At 37.3% G+C, this 18,916-nt stretch overlaps 1 protein-coding gene across 3 annotated transcripts in view; it reads right to left on the reverse strand.

The window, feature by feature from the left end:
- Window positions 1-18,916, reverse strand: part of LOC127636013 (cotranscriptional regulator FAM172A homolog) — a 214,340-nt gene that overhangs the window by 194,552 nt on the left and 872 nt on the right. For all 3 annotated transcript variants that reach the window (XM_052116378.1, XM_052116370.1, XM_052116387.1), the window contains exons 2-4: window positions 18,463-18,598; window positions 18,249-18,350; window positions 11,758-11,858 (exon numbers count right to left, since the gene is read on the reverse strand). In XM_052116378.1, coding sequence (XP_051972338.1) covers window positions 11,758-11,858; window positions 18,249-18,350; window positions 18,463-18,562 — 303 coding nt within the window. In that variant the 5' untranslated portion in view covers window positions 18,563-18,598. The remainder of the gene's footprint in view (window positions 1-11,757; window positions 11,859-18,248; window positions 18,351-18,462; window positions 18,599-18,916) is intronic.

Genomic DNA, 18,916 nt, shown 5'->3' on the forward strand with positions numbered 1-18,916 from the left:
GAAGTCTAAAATGGTTGTGAAGTGTGATATGCTTGTGTTTAATGACATCAATAAGCCTTGCAGGAAATTTCATTTATAATACATTATTGCTTCAGTGCCTCAGGTGGTTCTCTTTTGATATATGAGGAAGAAGAATATTAGGGGTCTTGAAAGAGTGCGTGGGTACCGCTTGAGACAGCTTATGTCCGTTAGGCCTGGTTGATGTTTGAGCATGTGTCCAACACGTTGGCGAGGGGTTTTGTAGATAAGAGGTCAGACTGCGTGGAACATGCTTAATATGTGTTTGAGGGACGTTATCCAAATAAACATGGAAGTTCAATCCAGAATTCTAGCCTATAAAATCCTTACACTTTAAAAGAAATTGGGGATAACAGTGACATCTTTAGGAAATACATTTTTGTTTTAGGAAATGCAAAACTGTTTTATATAACACTCAGCTTAGCTTAGGTCAAGCACATATTAATTACAGTGTGAATAAATACATAGATAACCCTATCTCAATGGTTAATATCATCTTGTCCCCTTTTCCTCATTTGTTCTGATATTCTAAACAATTGAATGATCGAGGGAAACCTGAAAAAAGCTGTGATGATAATTTCTTATTAGGAAAAGATGGGGAAATATGTGTATTTCTAGTACTCACACAGAGTTTGGACAGTTCATATTGAGAGATTGAGAAATGCCCCAGAACAATCTCTGGAAAACTCAGAGCTGTGTTTTTTCGTCCTCAAAAACAACTCTGAATCGTTCATATATTATTTGTGTAGTATTCAGACAAGATTTATTTTCGCAGGTTTAACTTTTTACCCCCAAACACCCGTTTTATGCCATACAAAGTGAAAATCAGTGAGAACGTTGGGTTCATACAGTTCATTCTTTCAGACAGCCTTCACATGTGATACAATTAACATTGCTGAATGTCAACAATTTCAAACAATCTCCATGTCACTAGCCACCTCTGAGGGAGTTACCCCTAGGCATACATAGCGAGAAACAGAGAATCAATCCTCATAGTTAATATCCTAAAACATTGTATAGAATATTAGTTTTTGCCTTCCACACCCTCCTATAGATAAATTGACATGCGAGGAGAGCGCAAACAAGGTTTTGGTGCTGCGTCTCCTTTAAGAATTGACAGTAAATGTCCATTGTTGATGATAGGCTCCAGGGTATGAAAATAGCACCCGCCACCCGCCAAATGCAGGTGTTTCATGCGCTGTAGCGAGTAATTTTGCTCATCTACCAGCCACTGTGGCAGGTAACTTGTAAGACATCTCAGAGTGACAAATGACAATAAATGCCTTTAGACACAAAGATGTGTATTTGAAGAAGCACACTTGATTACATTTTGAATAACAGGTGGAAGAAAAGCTGGTGATGTGCGTGTGTGATTCGCTTTGTGTTGTCAGGCTCATTGAAGATTTGGTGCTCAAACACATCACTATTTCATCTCAGCCAGTCATCTAGCAACAATTTACAAGAATTGTGTCATCTGTAAGAATGCTACATATGATCTCTTTGCAGGTTGCGTTCAGATTCTGGGCTCATCTGCTTGCCTGTATATAGTATGCGTCATCAATAATCGTTTCGATTTGGCAGCTTGGTTTCAACAAATACTCTTTATGCAGTGAGGAGGGAGTATGTATTTCTGAAACTTAGAGTATTACTTTATTGTACAATGACCTTGTATATCTTAAAATATCAAGGACAATTTTATTCATGCATGTCCCCTTTAAGTTGTGGTCACCTGAGTTTTTAAAAGTCCAAATGCCAATATCTAAAGATCAAGATGGCCTTTGGCTGATCTGATGGTAATAAATGCATAATACAATTCAATGATGTCATATAAGATGCACAAACACTTAATTTTAATGCATTATTTAACACAATAATAAAAAATATATATAAACATTTGAATAAAACAAAAATCTGAATTACTTAACGTTGTTAGTAGATTTTGGAAGTGACACAAGACCGAATGACCATCTCTGTTATTCTGGTAATCGGACGCAGTTGGAAAGATATCAGTAGATAATAATCTCAAAATAGCAAAATATTGCCCAATTAATCGGCATGACCAATATATTTGCATATCACTATTCTCAGTCTCTGTCAATATTTCTTTTACCATCTTGTACAATTCTGTCTCGTTCTAAGCCAACAAACCACTAAGCCACATCTGTTGCAATAGTGATTTCACCCCACGAACGACCACGTAACCACGTCTCGGCAGCCAGTGATATGGATTTCAAACATGACAATGGATGACCACACAAGGTCAGCTCCGGGCTCGGACTTGATGCAGGGGTTTATTTATGGCCTGCCGATGTATTGGGTTGTGATCTGGAGGATCATAGAGGAAGAAAGAGTCTTAGCGGGGCGATCTGCAGGGAAGCGATGGAGAGACACAGCGTCTGGGGGAGATGGTTAACGTTAATCCACATGACAACATCCTTTGCCAGCTCACGCACAATGCCACAGCTGAGAAAAGAGAGCATGAGAGGAAGCAACAGAAGACCAGAGCATGTCGTCTGGGTGGGCAAGCGATAAGGTGAAAAGACAGCTGAGGATCTTAAGAGACAGTTCACTCAGAAATGAAAATCATGCGATTGTTTACTCATCCTAATGTCGTTTTAAACCTGTAAGACTTTTTTATCTTTTGTAGAACACACAGAATGTTCGGCCACAATCACAATTCACTTTTTTTTTTCTCTAAAAAAATGCAATAAAAGTGAATGATGACTGGGGCAAACATTCTGCCTACCATCTCCTTTTGTCTCACAGGGGAAAAAAAAGTTTTAAAAGTTTGGAACAACGTGACAGAATATATATTTTTTCTTTTTCTTTTTTTTGGTGAACTACCCCTTGAATAAAGTGCACTGTTGTATAAGATTGTTTTAAGAAAGCAAAATTTATATTCAAACAATTAGGAGGGGTCCATGGGTTCCCAAATGAGGGGAACAAGTCAGGGGAAGCGATAGAGTGAGATAATAGCAGAAAAAAAAGAGACCTCCCACAACGATGGGGTATTTTGACTCAATCACTCAATCCAACTGACCTTAGTGCTCGAGTGATAAGACATTGTGTTCCATGTGGAAGAAAAGAGGAACGTCATATGAAACTTTGACCCCCAGCGATACGAGAATCCCTGGAGGAATTGAAAAATGAGGACAGATGCTTATCAGGTAGTCCCTGCTTTGACCAGGACTAAATACAAGGTCAAGAGAAGAGGGAGTTTTGAATGCTGTATATATTCTGAGTGGCTTATTCGAGAGAGGGTTAAGAAATAAAATAGAGCATATTAGCTTGGTTGAACTCTGTTTTTCTTTTTTCCCCACTTATGTTTATTCAATTCTTTGTTGAATTTGTCAAAGAAGAAAGTGAATAAACTTCATGTGGTATTTCCCCCATGAATTCATATAATTCTTGTGAGAATTTTAAAGTCTGTTGTCAGATCCAAGCCTTAAAAGACTATTTGAAGCAGCAATCACAAGCATTTAACTTCCGTTATGTGACACATTTCCAGGTGAAACAGAACATTCAATGGGAAATAACGGAGGGTGGGACATGATTTTATCGACTGTGATTTGACTAGATGATTAATGCAATTTAAAAAATGGTTTAAGAGATAGTTCAACAAACATGAAAATTCTCTTACAATGTACCAAACCCATGTGACTAAGTGAAGTTAGGCACAACTACAGCCTAAGCCACCAGTCAATTTAATGGTTTCCAAAAAAAATAAAAAAGATGCAATGGAATAAATGGTGATTGAGACTAACATTCTGCCTAACATCTCCTTTTATGTTCTATAGAAGATCATATGTAACTCGGCCTTGGAACAACACAAGGGTGAGAAAATAATGACATTTAAATTTTTTTATTAACTATCCTTATAAGAGGTGGAGAAAGTTATTACATTTAAATAAAAAAATAAAAAATGAATTTGTATAACATGCACTGATCAATCGTGGTATTAAGAGCAATGACAGAAATTCAGAAAATCACATTTGCTTCTCCAACACCCTGACTTAATAATATTATTATAACATTATGGCATAATATGCTGTTGGTCTTATACGTGCCGCTAAAAAAACAGTACCGACCTGCCGAGGCTTGGACTCTACCAGATCCCTGAAGGTGTCCTGTGGTATCTGGCACCAAGATATTAGCAGAAGATCATTCGTGTCCTGTAAGTTGTGCGGTGAAGCTGACGTGGATTGGGCTTGTTGGTCCAGCACATCCCTCAGATGCTAAATTGAGATTGAGATCTATGGAATTGAGGCCAGGGCAACACCTTGAACTCTTCATGTTCCTCAAACAATTCTCGAACAATGTGTGCAGTGAGGCAGGGCACATTATCCTGCTGAAAGAAGCCACTGCCATCAGGGAATACCATTGCCAGGAAGGGATATACCTGGTCTGCACCGATGTTTAAGTTGGTGACACACACATGAATGGCAGGACCCAGAGCATCACATTCCCAGCACTCTGACCGGTCTACGGCTAAGTAGCCCCCAGTGCGATGCACTGTGTGTTGTGACACATTCCTCCCGTAACCATCATTAAAGTTTTCTGTGATTTGTGCAACAGTAAACCTTCAGTCTTTTTGGACCAGACAAGATAGCCTTCATTACCCTTGCACACTGATGAGACTTGGGTGCCCAACACACTGTTGCCGGTTAGTGGTTTGTACCTCCACGGAACACTGTTGATATGTATTGACCACTGCTGACCGGGAGAACCCCACAAGCCTTACAATTTCAAAGATGCTCTGACCCATTCGTCTGGTCATAAAAATGTGGCCCTTGTCAAAGCCACCCAGGTCTTTACTCCTGCCCATTTCTCCTGCATTCAACACGTTGACTATGAGAACTGATTGTTTGCTTACCATCTAATCTACCCAGACCTTGACATGTGCCCTTATTTGGAAGGATGGAAGGATGGATGGGTGGATGGATGGACGGACGGACGAATGGCAAAGGAACAAATAAAAAATGTATGTATTTTTTTGTGAAACCCTTCTCTGACTGTTGCTGTCCTGTGCACATTCATGAGACCGCATGAGAGCAACAGTTAGTTATGCTGCCTCCCACTCATGAGATGTTGCATTCAAGTGAAAACTAGTTGTTTATTTAAAAACAGTCTCTCCACAGCGATAGCAGCAACAGAACACAACATGGTTGCACACAAACCAGAGAACAGAACTTCCTAAACATATCTCAGAGTTTATTGTCAGAGAATTGTTTCATTTTTAAACTGAGCATTATAATAATACCAGAGCATCTAACAGATCTTTTTCTTTACAGTCTGTAGAGAGAGTGAGAGAGCTAGGAGTTATCCATGAAATCGAGCCATCTGGGCAGCTCTTCTTCATTAGAATATTGTATGTCTTTCATTCCACAGATGCAGAGAAAGATCCCCATTTATTAACAGCTTAATGCTTTCCCATCTGGAGTCGAGCCCACACTGTCAACTAGCACAGAGAACAGCCGCTTACGTGTGTGTGTGTGTGTGTGTGTGAGTGTGTAAGGTAATGTTCCTGACCCTCCAACCACTGAGAACATACCAAAATGTACCCACACACAAACTCACACGCCATCAACACAAAGTGTGAATGTATAAACAGCGTTGTACTGGCATGGAGGTCAACAAAATGGCTAGATAACACACAAAAACAAAACACTTGTATATATTCTGAGTGACACACTCATTTGCAAGAGGCAAAAGATGCTGGAAGACCAAGGAGAGAGAATAATCTGAGAAAAAATATAATACGTTGAACACAGACCATCCAGAGCCCAACACCCCCCATTTCCCCCAGCCAACATGATGATACATGCACCACTCTAAGGCAAACCACTTGCCAGTGTTCAGTGATGCAAACCAGCTAAAAATCTCACCAAAGGGAGTTTTGTCATGCCAATGAAGAACACTGAATTGAAATAGAGTAAGAAAGAGACGTAGGCATAATTATATGGTGTTTGTTGAGGAAAATAAAACAAAAAAGAACTTCACATGCAAACCACCAATCATTAACAACAATGCTCTTCAACTAACCGAGTTCTCCTAGGTCAAGAATATCAAGGATCTGCACAAACAGGGGTAAGAGCCTGAAGCCTGTTCGCTCTCTCACACACACACACACACACACACACACACACACACACACACACACACACACACACACACACACACACACACACACACACACACTATCTACTTCTGCCTCATCAATCCTAAAATCACAATAGAGCATTATGAGCATGCATGCCTTTGCCACAGTACATTTCTCTAACAATATCTCTATCTATCTATCTATCTATCTCTATCTCTCTCTCTCTCAGTGAACCTGTCAGGGTAAACCTGTGGTCCAGCAGCTCATTCAGGCCCAGCTGAAGTGCAAATTGGACATCTGGTGCTGCCTGCAGTCTCACATAGACTCTCGCCCACTTCTGTACCCCACATTCACACTCTCAAATCTGAGAACGCTTGGGACACACACCACCATTAGAGGCAGTCACACACCTAAAGCAGGGACAGTCAGAGGAAGCTAGTTTTCAACATCAGCTGAAGTCTATTTTTAAGATAGCATTTCAATTGTATGACAAATTTCCAACAAATGAATAATCTTAGTTTACATATTATGAAATCAAAATACATGTGCATTACATGTATTTACTTAAATAAGTACTTCATTGCAATTAATAAGGAGTATGAAATAAAAAATATAAATAAACAAAATTCATACCTTTAAACAAGTCTGGTAAATGCAAAGCAACTACATTTGTTTCGTCATTAATTGTATGCATATTCAAATAGATCACATTTGAAGCACTTGTTTATTTACATTTTCAAGAAACAATTCATTAAAATGTTAATTATACAAGGATGTTTTTAAAACCCATTTATTTATTTAAATATAAATTATCATATATATATATATATATATATATATATATATATATATATATATATATATATATATATTGCAGTGAGGCATGTACATAATCTTGTGAATGATGCCAAATTAAAGATACCTCCCTAACAAAAAAAGTTGCTGTGGTTTTACCATGGTACAGTGGTTTCAGATGGTAATTCCATGGTTCTATGATGTTATATACCGTGGAACAGAATAATCATATTCATATATCATGGAATTTACTTTATACTTACATGAAGGTATTACACAAAAAAAAGAAAAAAAAAAAACAGAATTACAATGTTAAATGTCAATGGTACATTCTGGTATTTGTTTCCTTTTAAGATTTTGTCAGTTTTGAGTGCATAAATTCTGGACTTCTTTATTGATCATGGCACCTAGAGTATAACAGTTACCACATAATACAGACTGTGAAAGCATTAAACATCCTATCTCTGTAGTGAACTTCGGAACATCAGTAAACATACGTGCAATGGATTAGTACCTCCAATCCATTTATGCACTGTGGCTAGGCATGACTGGAAGTATAAGGTATTAAATATGTTTTCTTTCTAGACTATTTAATGAATGTAGTCTAGCACAAACAAAACTTTAATATCAGGTGCCACACCAGTGATTTGATATTGTATGCATCTATATTGCACACATACATCAAAACTACTGTACATTGTTCAACAGAGTCCTTTAACATTCAAATCAATATCAAAAAATATAACCTGCTTTCACTACCAGCCAATTTTGAACTCACTCAATGCAATTATATGATATTTGGTCACCTGCTGTTCTGCATTGAAACTTTTCCTTTGTGTTTTCATGGTGCATATAGATACAGTATATATAGATAACAGGAGAGAAATGTTTTGTTTTATTCTTAAACAGCATTTTCTCACAGGATCATACCTGGACTAAAAATAAAACACTAATGCAATCATAAGAGTCAATCTTTTGCCTTTGAACATCAAAAGAATAAGCACCACAAATAAAGCTAAACAAAATAGCTGTAAATAAACAAAGGTAATTACGTTGCACACACACACACACACACACACACACACACACACACACACACACACACACAAAATAACTTTAAAACTGGATGAAATGCATTTGATTTGTAAACAGTGAATGTAGGCAGGATCCAAAATAAGCACTTGCTAAGCACCAAATGCAAGTAAAAAATTGTAAATAATAAAATGTAGTTATTTGCTAGTTGTCCAGTTACTTTATTAGGAACAGCAACAAAAAGCTAATCATACTTGAATTGTAAGAATGATAATATGACGATGCTGGAAAGAAAAATGTGCTGAAGTGAGTGACATAAGAAATTCAAATCAAAGACTTAAAAAAACATTTACTAAAGAAAACATCTGTTACGACTCCCTCATCTGCTTACTTTTACCTCAGTTGAAAATTTAACAACATAAGTTTATCTAGGATGCATAAAGACTTTTTTTCACTCAACACTGTGTGGGAACATGTGGAATATTCCTCATTAGATATTGTAGCAAACATATAAGGAACAAAATCACAACTTGTCTTAAATTTGTGGCAAGTGCAGTTTAAAAGAGACAAACACTGGCTAAAACAGCTAAATAATTCCATTACCACAGGGACAAATGTATATACAGTAGTTTCATTCAAAAACATAAAATAAATAATATTTTTTTTGGCCATATATTTTCTCAGTTCACCCACCATTAGCAGGTGTGGCAAAAAGCTGAACCTTTCAGCACACACACAATATATACACAAATGAACGTAATATAAAAGCATGTGATACACATCACTCAATGAGATCAATCAACTCTCTCAAACCTTATAGTAAACGTAAACACACATACATGTACACAGTTGCACAAACAGCCCTGGTGCAAAACAGTGGTAGGGGGCTGGGGGAAGTAATGGTTGGTAAAGCGTGAAGGTGCTGTAAATCAGAGAACAGCAGAGATCAGATACACACTGTGCATGAGAAATGATCTATACTGTATCAGAGAGAAACAGAGCAAAAGATCAAAAGGCCATCAGTACGTGAGAATAGATGAAGAAACCTGTAAGACTCTGTTGTGTTTGTATGTGCGCTCTTGTGCATGTGCTTCGATCCATAGTGTTTAAAAAAAAATTTTTTTTAAATTCCATCCAATTAAAGCTCAGAATTAAATTACTACATTATTGAACTTATGCAATTCATCAAACCCATCAAAGCTTCTCATTAGAAAACAGTTTCAATATTGTTGTCCATCTAGCAATTCATTCAACAACTCCTTTGTCCTCTAGTACTTTGACAAAAAGTGCTAATTTACTCCAATAAGTAATATTGGAGTCATTCTATATTTAATTACACAATGTTCAACAATGAACAGTTTACCTAAAGTGAAAATGCATTCATCATGTACTTATCCTCAGGTCATCCCAAACCCATAAGTCATTCTTTCGTGGAAAACAAAAAGTTAGGCAAAATATCCTACTTGCTCTTTTCATAAAACAAAGGAGGGTTGTATTGTTTTTTGTCTCCTCTTTTTTTTACAGTTAAAGAGATAATTCACCCAAAATTGAAAATTCTCTCATTATTTACTAGCCCTGATGATATTCCACTAGTGCATTACTTTCTTTTTTCGGCAGAACACATTTGAAGAAAATGTGAAAAATATCTTAGCTCAGTAGGTCCTTAAATTAGTGATTCGATTTTTGAAGCTCCAAAACTTTTTGTCAGCATAAATTTCATCCATAAGACTCAAGCTGTTAAATCAATGTCTTCTAAAGCGACACAATCGCTTTTGGTGTGAAAAAAATCTATATTTATGTACTTTCTCTAAGTAACTCTACATCATGCTTCCTTTCTGCAGTGGTATGTGCGTGTGATATAATCGCATTGGTATTGGAAATGTGAGAATTGAGGCACGTGAATCATGCTGTGAAGTAGCTTGGTTGGTTTTGTTTTAGATCTGTATTTATCTGTTTCTTTACTCACAATGGTGTGTTTGTGTTCTTATCCTGAATGTCTCAACCGAGTGGAGAACATGAGATTACTGCTGTATCTTGGCAACAGAATATGTCACACAAGAGTTTGATTGAACTCCACCCTCTCGTGAAGCTTACCGGAAGCGATGATTTATAGTTAAAAAGTACACTGTAAAAAATTGAAAGTTGAGTAAACTTTAAAAAGTAAGACAACCAGCTGCAAATAATTTTTGAGTTTACTCAACTCCAGGCAAATTAGTTTTATCAATTTAAAAATTTCAGTTGGATTTCTAGTTCCATGAACTTAATACAATAAGTTCAGTGAACTCAAAAATTTCAACTAGAATTTTTTAAGTCCATAATTTTCAATATTTTTTAAAACAAATTATAATATATTTTTTTAAGTAGATCTATATTTTTACATAAGATAATGTATCAGCCCTACCAAGAGACCAAATAGTTGGGTCTAATTTAAATGGTGGTGAAGTTTACAAGTACTTCAAACTTTTAGAAGTTGAATCAACTTCATAAATAAAGATACTTCATCAAAGCGAACACAAATTACCCTGATGGTGACTAAACAAAACAAAACTTTTTACAGCAAAACAAAATTAAAAACACAAAGAGAAAATGTTCTTTATTCATTCAAATTACATTATTTACAATTTTTTTAAGTCATAACTTTGACCAAACACACATAAATAAATTCAAGACCAGGGGATTGTGGGTAGTGTTCAGCCACAATGCTTCTGCAGTGGGCATGCTCAGCAGCAGACACAACAACATGAAGTTCATAGTGCTCAGCCTTACAAGACTCCCTCAGATTTTGACCCATGAATTTTCAAGATCTTTCCATGACTTTAACAAATAGATAACATAAGTAAAGATATGAGTCAAAACCAAAGACTTAAATTCCCACATATTTCCTGATTTGTGTGGTAGAGCCTGGCTTTATAGACTTACAAAAGTGAAATTTAAACTTCCATTTCACAGAGGTGCACAACTTTTCAAATAGGGGTGTGTTGTTGGAGTGTCAGTGAACAAACTGAGCCTGTATGTTCTACCTTCACCACCAGACTTGATATTGTATGTGTTCACTGTTTAAAAATGTAAGTTTCTCTGACTTAAAACAATCAATCAAGTAAGCTCACTTTTTTTTAAATTACATTTAAAATTGAGCTGGTCTGACAAAACTGAAGTTGGATTTTTTACAGTGTACTTAAATATGGATATTTTTTTCTGCACCAAAAGCGATGGTATTTATCGCTTTAGAAGACATTAATTTAACCACTGGATTCGTATTGATGACATTTATTGAGTTTTGGAGCTTCAAAAATCAGATTATCATCCACTTGCATTTTAAGGACCTACTGAGCGGAGATATTTTTTTCAAATGTGTTCTGCTGAAGGAAAAAAATCATAAAACCTGGAATATCATGAGCTTGAGTGAATAATGAGAACTTTTTTTGAGGACCCAAACTTTTTTTTAAGTTTACCTATTACTTTAAGATCCAAAAAGGAAAAATAAAGAAGTATCAGTCCAGTGAATAACGATTTAAATTTGGTCTGTTCCTCAAACATAGCTATCGTACAGTATTGCTTCAAATCACTGGGGATTTAGAGTCATATGAACTACCTTTATGGTACTTTGTGGTGCTTTTATTGACTTTTTAGTCACAATATATTTTAATTGTATGTAAAGCATTCCACAAAATATAAATTAATATATAAATATTATAATATATAATCATATTGAACAGCAGGAGTATATGTAAATAATGATGATGACAGAATGTACATTTTTGGGTTAACTAACCCTTTAAATAATGGATACTTAAATTACAAAATGTTTTTACCTCTCCCAGTGCTTCATATCTTTTTTGATTCCATCTATGCAGGTCCTCCTTGTAGTTGAAGACAAACGGCTCTCCTGTTTTTATGTGTCTTAACTGACCATCTACAGAAAAAAAAATTGTTTAATTTTTCACATCTTTCAATTCATAAGCCAAATGTGGGAGCAGGAGGTCTTGTGCATAGGTAGTTTCTGAAAACTTGCTAAGACCTGTGTATCAGCCATAGACTGCTACCCATTTGAGAGGGTATTTCCCACTAAACACAAATACCATTAAAAAAAATAAAAAAAACTGTAATCATATATTGAGGCTGAGACCAGGGATTGTATTTTTTTTATTTTACAACTTCATATCTCTATATATCATTACAGTTCTGAGTGTACCTTGACTGTGGATAAATAGAACATTAAGGACAATATTAGAGCAGAGTGAGAGGAAAGGCATGGAGCCAGAGCTTGTTTTGGGCCAACAAGAAGTAAATGCTTTTTCAACATCGTTGACATATTTGATTGTCCACCACACAAAGCTTTGTTGGGTTTTCAACAATTGCACAACACTCGCTGGTTCCCTTCCACATATTTTTATTTGGGATATCTCATATAAACTGCTTGAGAGAAACTATTTTTTATAAAAAGAAATGCACATAAACTGACTGAAATACATTTTCCAAATAAACATCTGAATCTTGAATAATGTGTTCATAACTGGACTAACTAGCAGACCAATAATTGCATGTGAAATATTGCTCTAGTCATCCTGAAATAATAAAGCCTCCAAAGAGTTTGCAGTGCAAATAAGTCATATACAAACTTAAACTCTGCCAAAGAGCAGGTTTCTGGACACTTTTGAAAAATATCTTAAAGATCCACATGGTAAAGACATAAGGAAGGAGTAACGCACAGACATAGTGCTCCCAGAACTTTGTGACACGGTGTCAACGTAAGACAAATTCTTTACAGTGTTTTGTCTGTGTACTCTAAACCACAAGAATGTTATTAATATAAAGAGTCACAATGGCCACAATTTCTCCGGAAGTAACCATTTTGTTCTTTTGAACACATGGTATGGAAACGTGGCTTTATTTGCACAATGTTTTTGCAATATTATTTTTGCGTAAATTACATTCGTAACTTGGATGGAAACATAGCTAGTGTCAAACTTTGTCAAAGATGGGAAAGTAAGGCCAGAAACATATTTTATGAAAATATATAAATGCAGACTTAGCTTGCATTCTTGTGTTAGTGCAGACTTAGCTTGTGTTCTTGTGTTACTGTAACAGTAAAAAACTTTAGGGGGACTATTAAAAATAACTAAAGGTTTGTGCCAAACAACAATAACTATATTGACTTTTTCCTCAGCAATTTTCTCTTCAAACTGTTGCTCCACCATTATTACAGTAATTGAGTATAGAAAGCCCACTCTAGAAGCATTTATTTCACCCGATGTCCGCTATAAACCTTATTCATACTAGCGTCATCTTTGATGTATAATGGGAATGACAACGAGATCTCTTCAATGGGCTGTACTGCAGTTTAAAATTTTTGGATCATTCCATGGACAAAACATTGATACATCATCTGTCAAAGAATATTCAGTATACAAACAACTCCAGACAACATGAGTTGAGGAAAATCAAACTTGATCTAGGTGATTTATACAGCTTTATACCGTTTGTGCCATCAAATCCTCACGTCAAACAGTGATTCACTCATGTTAATATTTTTGCACCTGCAGTTGAAGGAGCATAAAATGCCAACTCCAGGCTCTAGTAGTAGTTGATCTAACAAAATTACTTTGCATACATTAAAAGTTTTAAAACTTGTGTCACTACTGCCCATGCATAGCCTAAATAGGTGATTCTGCTTGTCAGGAGCAGCGACCTTGAGTTCAGAACCTCAGGTCGGCTTGATGTGTATCATTCCCCTTCATGCAATTAAATGTGTTTGGCTGGAGTCCCCCCATCTGGCAGGTACATGGCCTGCGAGCCGCTAACGCTTCTCCTGTCCCCTTTACTTTGGCCTTCTGGGATGTCTGGCAGGCCTTCCTTAGACAGCTGGTGCAGCAACAACACTCTCTCTGCCGCTGTACCTCAAGCCACCAGAGATCTGAGTGTGTGTGTGTGTATGCGTGAGTGGAGCTGGACCACTGCAACTGTTCCCTCCTATGAGCATGCTTTGAGGGACTCGTTTGAGAGCGGGCCAGCCGACTTCATTCAAAGTGACCCACTTGAATGCCACCATTCTGCCAAGGCTGGACAATGAGGCCTAGCTTTTGCCAAGTACTGATGCTGTTAAACAGTTGCTGAGGTGGAGATGTAAACAACATGCTTGGTGACGACTGATGAAATTTTAGAGAAAGGGCAGAATGGGTGGTAGATGAGGTTTTCATGTTTGGGCCACTTATATTTATAGAACTAGTAAAGGGAGATTATGGCTAAAAGAAAAAGGGGAAAATGTTTGTGAAAATGACAAATCATATTTGGACATTCACTTTGGTAGTATTAGGTTATTCTTTGAAGAAACTTTGAGTGACATGTATATACCATGGTACATTAATGTCTCAACTTTATGTACATCAAAGTATCATGGTATGGCCATCTGAAGACATCACTGTACCATGGTAACAACACAGTAACTTTTGGTGGGGGATCCCAGAACACCAAACATTCCTAACAACACAATTTTGTTCCACTAAACAATCCAACATATAAAACCACAAATTAGTACCCTGATGCTAACTTTCTTAAAATGTTGTATAATAAGATAGACCCATATATCCTCTGGTGCTGACACAGAGGAGTAATGAAGCCTAAAATCAGTGTTGAAACTAATTGTGACCTCAATGATTGCTAATGCATGAAGCTAAAATACTCAAAAGCATACACACTTAACCCAAATAGCCTGGGGGGCCTCATAGTTTTGCAATTACCCTAACATGTGGTTCTGTAAAATCAAAAACAACTTTGAAGATAAAAGATTGCATATACACTTTCATTCACCTAATTCTCAAAGCCTTCTCTATCATCAAGCGAACGGCAGAGATTTGGTCTATCGTGGAGCGGTTAGGCATGAAGCCAGCCTGTTGGGGGCGGCGGCTGCTTCTGATGGCTGAGAGAGCACGAGTGAGCAAAATCTTGGTAAAGAGTTTGCCTGGGATGGAGAGCAGGGTAATGCCTCTGTGGTTGCCGCAGACTAGCCTGTCACCTTTATGTTTCCAGAAGGGCAGGATGACTCCTCTGGTCCAGTCGCTGGGAAGCCTTTCTGTCTCCCACACCTCATTGAATATGTGGGTAAGCCACTCGACAATGGTTTCACCCCCAGAATTTAGCATCTCAGCGGTTATTGCACAGATGCCGGGGGCTTTCCTGTTGTTTAGTTTTTCCAGAGCGGCTCTGACTTCCTCAGGTGTGACAGGGTCTGTATTGCAGACAGCACTTAGGGCTGTAGCATTAACGGTCGATGGTAAGATCGCCATCTTTACATTGGGTTCATAGATCTGAAGGCTGCCTTTGACACCGTTTGCCATACTTCACTGTGGAGTATCCTACACGCCCTTGGAGCACCACCCAAGATCGTTACACTATTCAAGCTGTTTTATAGCAACGCTCAGAGCTGTGTCCATATTAACGGCAGAGACTCAGACTGGTTTCCCATCTCCAGTGGCGTTCGCCAGGGCTGCGTGGCTGCTCCTGACCTCTTCAACTGCATCATTGACCATCTGATGTCTAGGGTTTGTGAGCGGGTCCCCGGAGTGTCCTTCGGCAGTTACCTCCTGACTGACCTGGAGTACGCTGATGACACCATCCTGCTCAGCACGTCCTACAGCCAGTTGAGAGACGCTCTGGGCATATACAGCGAAGAGGCTGAGAAGCTTGGCCTTCAGGTGAACTGGACAAAAACCAAGTTTATGTATGTCAGTGATGGACCGCATCCAACCTCCCTGCAGTTTAGCAATGATATTGTAGAGCCTGTCAACAACTTTGTGTATCTGGGATCCTTAGTGACAGACAACGGGGACCTAAAACCAGAGATTACCCGCAGAAGAGCCCTGGCTGCGTCAGCTCTGCAGTCTCTCTGGAAACCACTTTGGAGGCACCAGTCTATCTCACGCAAGACGAAGCTCCGGATTTACAACTCAGCAGTACTCTCCATCCTGCTTTATGGCTCGGAGACTTGGCCCTTAAATAAGACACTGATTACAAGATTAGATGGCTTTGATAGCAGGGCCCTCAGGACCATTGAGAAGATCAGGTGGCCCCAGCGGATTTCCAATCAAGTGCTTAGAGCCCGCACGTGCCAGCCCAGAGCATCTTGCCTGGCTGCGCTACGTCGCACCCGCTGGCTTGGCCATGTCCTCCGTTTGCCTCCTGACCACCCGACAAGAGCCATTTTCCAGTTTGATCCGAGAGTCGCAGGCTGGAGACAACCACGAGGTAGACCCCGCACCCGATGGCTTGACGTCCTTGCAGGCGACCTCCAACAACATGGAGTTGCTGTGGAGGATGCAGAGCAGATGGCACAAGACCGTCAGCAATGGAAACAACTGGTTCATCTGGTTGGCTCAACGCCTGTTTAACATTTATGTTTCACATCATCATGATTTCAACTCCTCAGATTGTTATTAGTCACTCAACTCTTTTGGTGTTGCAGGCTTAAATTTCAGAAAAAGTAAAAAAAAAAAAAAAAAAAACTTCTCTTCAAAAAGTACCTTGTCTTCATACTGTTTTTGTTTGAATACATGTCAAAGCATATTTACAAAAAAAAAAAATTATTGGCATTTTGGATATCCACGCTTTTTTGAATTGGGTTTGTATTTTGCACTATAATTTGAAAACATCTTGTGTGCTACAAAGGAAACAAAGAAATCTGACTTTTTGCTAAAAGGAGTTTGTGTATTTAAAATTCATTAGTTCACTAATCAAAGAAGCAAATGTGTTGTATTGACCATGGTAACTTTTGTGCAAAAGGTCAGATTTCCTTGCTTCCAATGAAGCATGCAAGATGCTCTGAGCAACATTCTCAAATAATGCTGGAATAACATGAATCATCAAGTTTTGCATAACTTTAAACAACTTTTGGGGTCCAAGCCACCTCGAGTGTGTGCTGTCATTAAAGCAAAAAAGCACATTGCAAATACAAAATAAATAAATAAATAATAAAATATATATATATATATATATATATATATATATATATTAAAATAAAATAAAAATCAATTCAAAAACTCTTTACAGCTGTTTTAAATTCATCTCAGCAGGTGGGAAAAAAGCTACAAAGTTACACTTTCTTATAAAATCCAATAAAAGTGATATTCTTCACTGTGAGACTGATATAAGATATTCAAGTCGCTAACAGGAGGCGTTTTAGAGAGCAGCAAGGTTATGCAAATCTAGCCGTCAAGCCGAGCACAAGGCTGAGTAAGCCACTGACAGCCCATAGCATGCACAACTTGTCCATTCAGCTGCCACAGACTCCAGAGACTCTCAAACAGACAGCGCTATCACAGCCTGGTGCCTGCTGTCAATATCCAATGAAACTCAAGGCACACATCTTGACGTCTAATGCATTCAAAGCTATAACAGCATACAAGGTACACAGTAATCTTATATTAAATACAAGATATTGTACAGTGGCTTTAGATGGGCCAGCTGGCATGCTTTTCACAGTGTAAAATAATTTACTGTGTGCAATGTTCAAGAGATGTAGGGCCCTATAAAATCCGTTTTATTTTTTCCCAAATTCCGTTTTATTTTTTCCCAAATTCCGTTTTTTCCGTTTTAATTTTTGAAAATTCCGTTTTTTCCGTTTTAATTTTTGTGAATTCAGATTTTTTTACCCTTTATTGTTATTTCAGTCGTAAAAAGAGTGTGCTTTTAATGTTAATGATTAAAATGTACACAAATAAAACAGGAATGACCTTAAATTTATTGAGGTAACAAACATCACATTTACTCAGTACTTTTACTGCATGATGCAACATAACACTGCACTCTAAGTACTAACAAAATATTAATGGTTATGAACCAATGGTTATAAATAAAAGTGCTCCATTAGCTTTTTCTTTCAAGTCAAAAAATAGGACCTCTCAATTTCAGAATTATAAAGTATTTCATAAAGAATCATCTTTTCCATACAGTACATTAAAGTGCATCAAAAACAAGGCAAAATACAGCAAGTACTCCCTGAGTTATACAATTAAAGTTGACTTTGTCATCATGTAACAGACAAAAACTTTTGATCAAAAGTAAAGTTGTAGGACTAGTTAATCCTTGTGAGCTAACTTTCTTCATTTAAGCTTCCCACCTATCAGAAACATCACCATTGAAATACATGTTGACAAAACTTGCAAAACAATAGTTCACCTGACACGTAAAAGTCACGAGGGAACTGCTCGGCTCTGTACTCAGGGCTTAGCGTCGTGTTTCTCAACTTTTTCGCCGAAAGCGGAGCTGTGGAGAAGAAACTGTTCAGAGTAAAACAAGTAAAAGGTCTTACGTTCATTAAAAGCATATTCAAACCCATCAAGAGTTTCGGGAAACGTCAGTGGAGGTTCATCTTTTTTCATCAGCTCGTCTAAATCTATCCTGGACAATAAATCTATAAAACAAATAAATTAACAAATAGAAAACTTGTTAAATCTGCAATAAACAAATAATTGCTCATCAAATCGATATTCATGTAAAAATGTGCAAATATTCATTGGCTTCACCTTTTAGTGCAGTCGTTTTCTCTTTTTCTTCTTGTGCTAAAAGCTGGGCCATAGTTATCAAAACTGAACAGAAGACGAAGATGCTGACTACGATCGGCATGGACACACAACTACAGAAATATCACAGCAGTCCACCCTAACATGGAAAAACAAGTATATTAAACAAAATAGATCTAGAGCTATCTTTGTTAGTCAAAACACCACGGTAGTTGTTAATTTGGCTAAACAGTTATTACGTTGATCAATGTACACAAATGATAACTTTAGTCTAACCTTTTGATTAAATATTAGAAACAGAAGATTGATGTGTTCAAACCATTAAGGAGTTTCCACAAATTATTAAATAAAAAAATAATAATTATTAAATCTTCATGTACTCCAACAAAAGGGAAGCAATTCACTGTACATATACAAAGGTTTTAATTTCCATTAACTCTCGACAATTATGCTTTGT

The sequence above is a fragment of the Xyrauchen texanus genome, chromosome 4, assembly GCF_025860055.1.
Source record: "Xyrauchen texanus isolate HMW12.3.18 chromosome 4, RBS_HiC_50CHRs, whole genome shotgun sequence".
NCBI classification, from domain to species: domain Eukaryota; kingdom Metazoa; phylum Chordata; class Actinopteri; order Cypriniformes; family Catostomidae; genus Xyrauchen; species Xyrauchen texanus.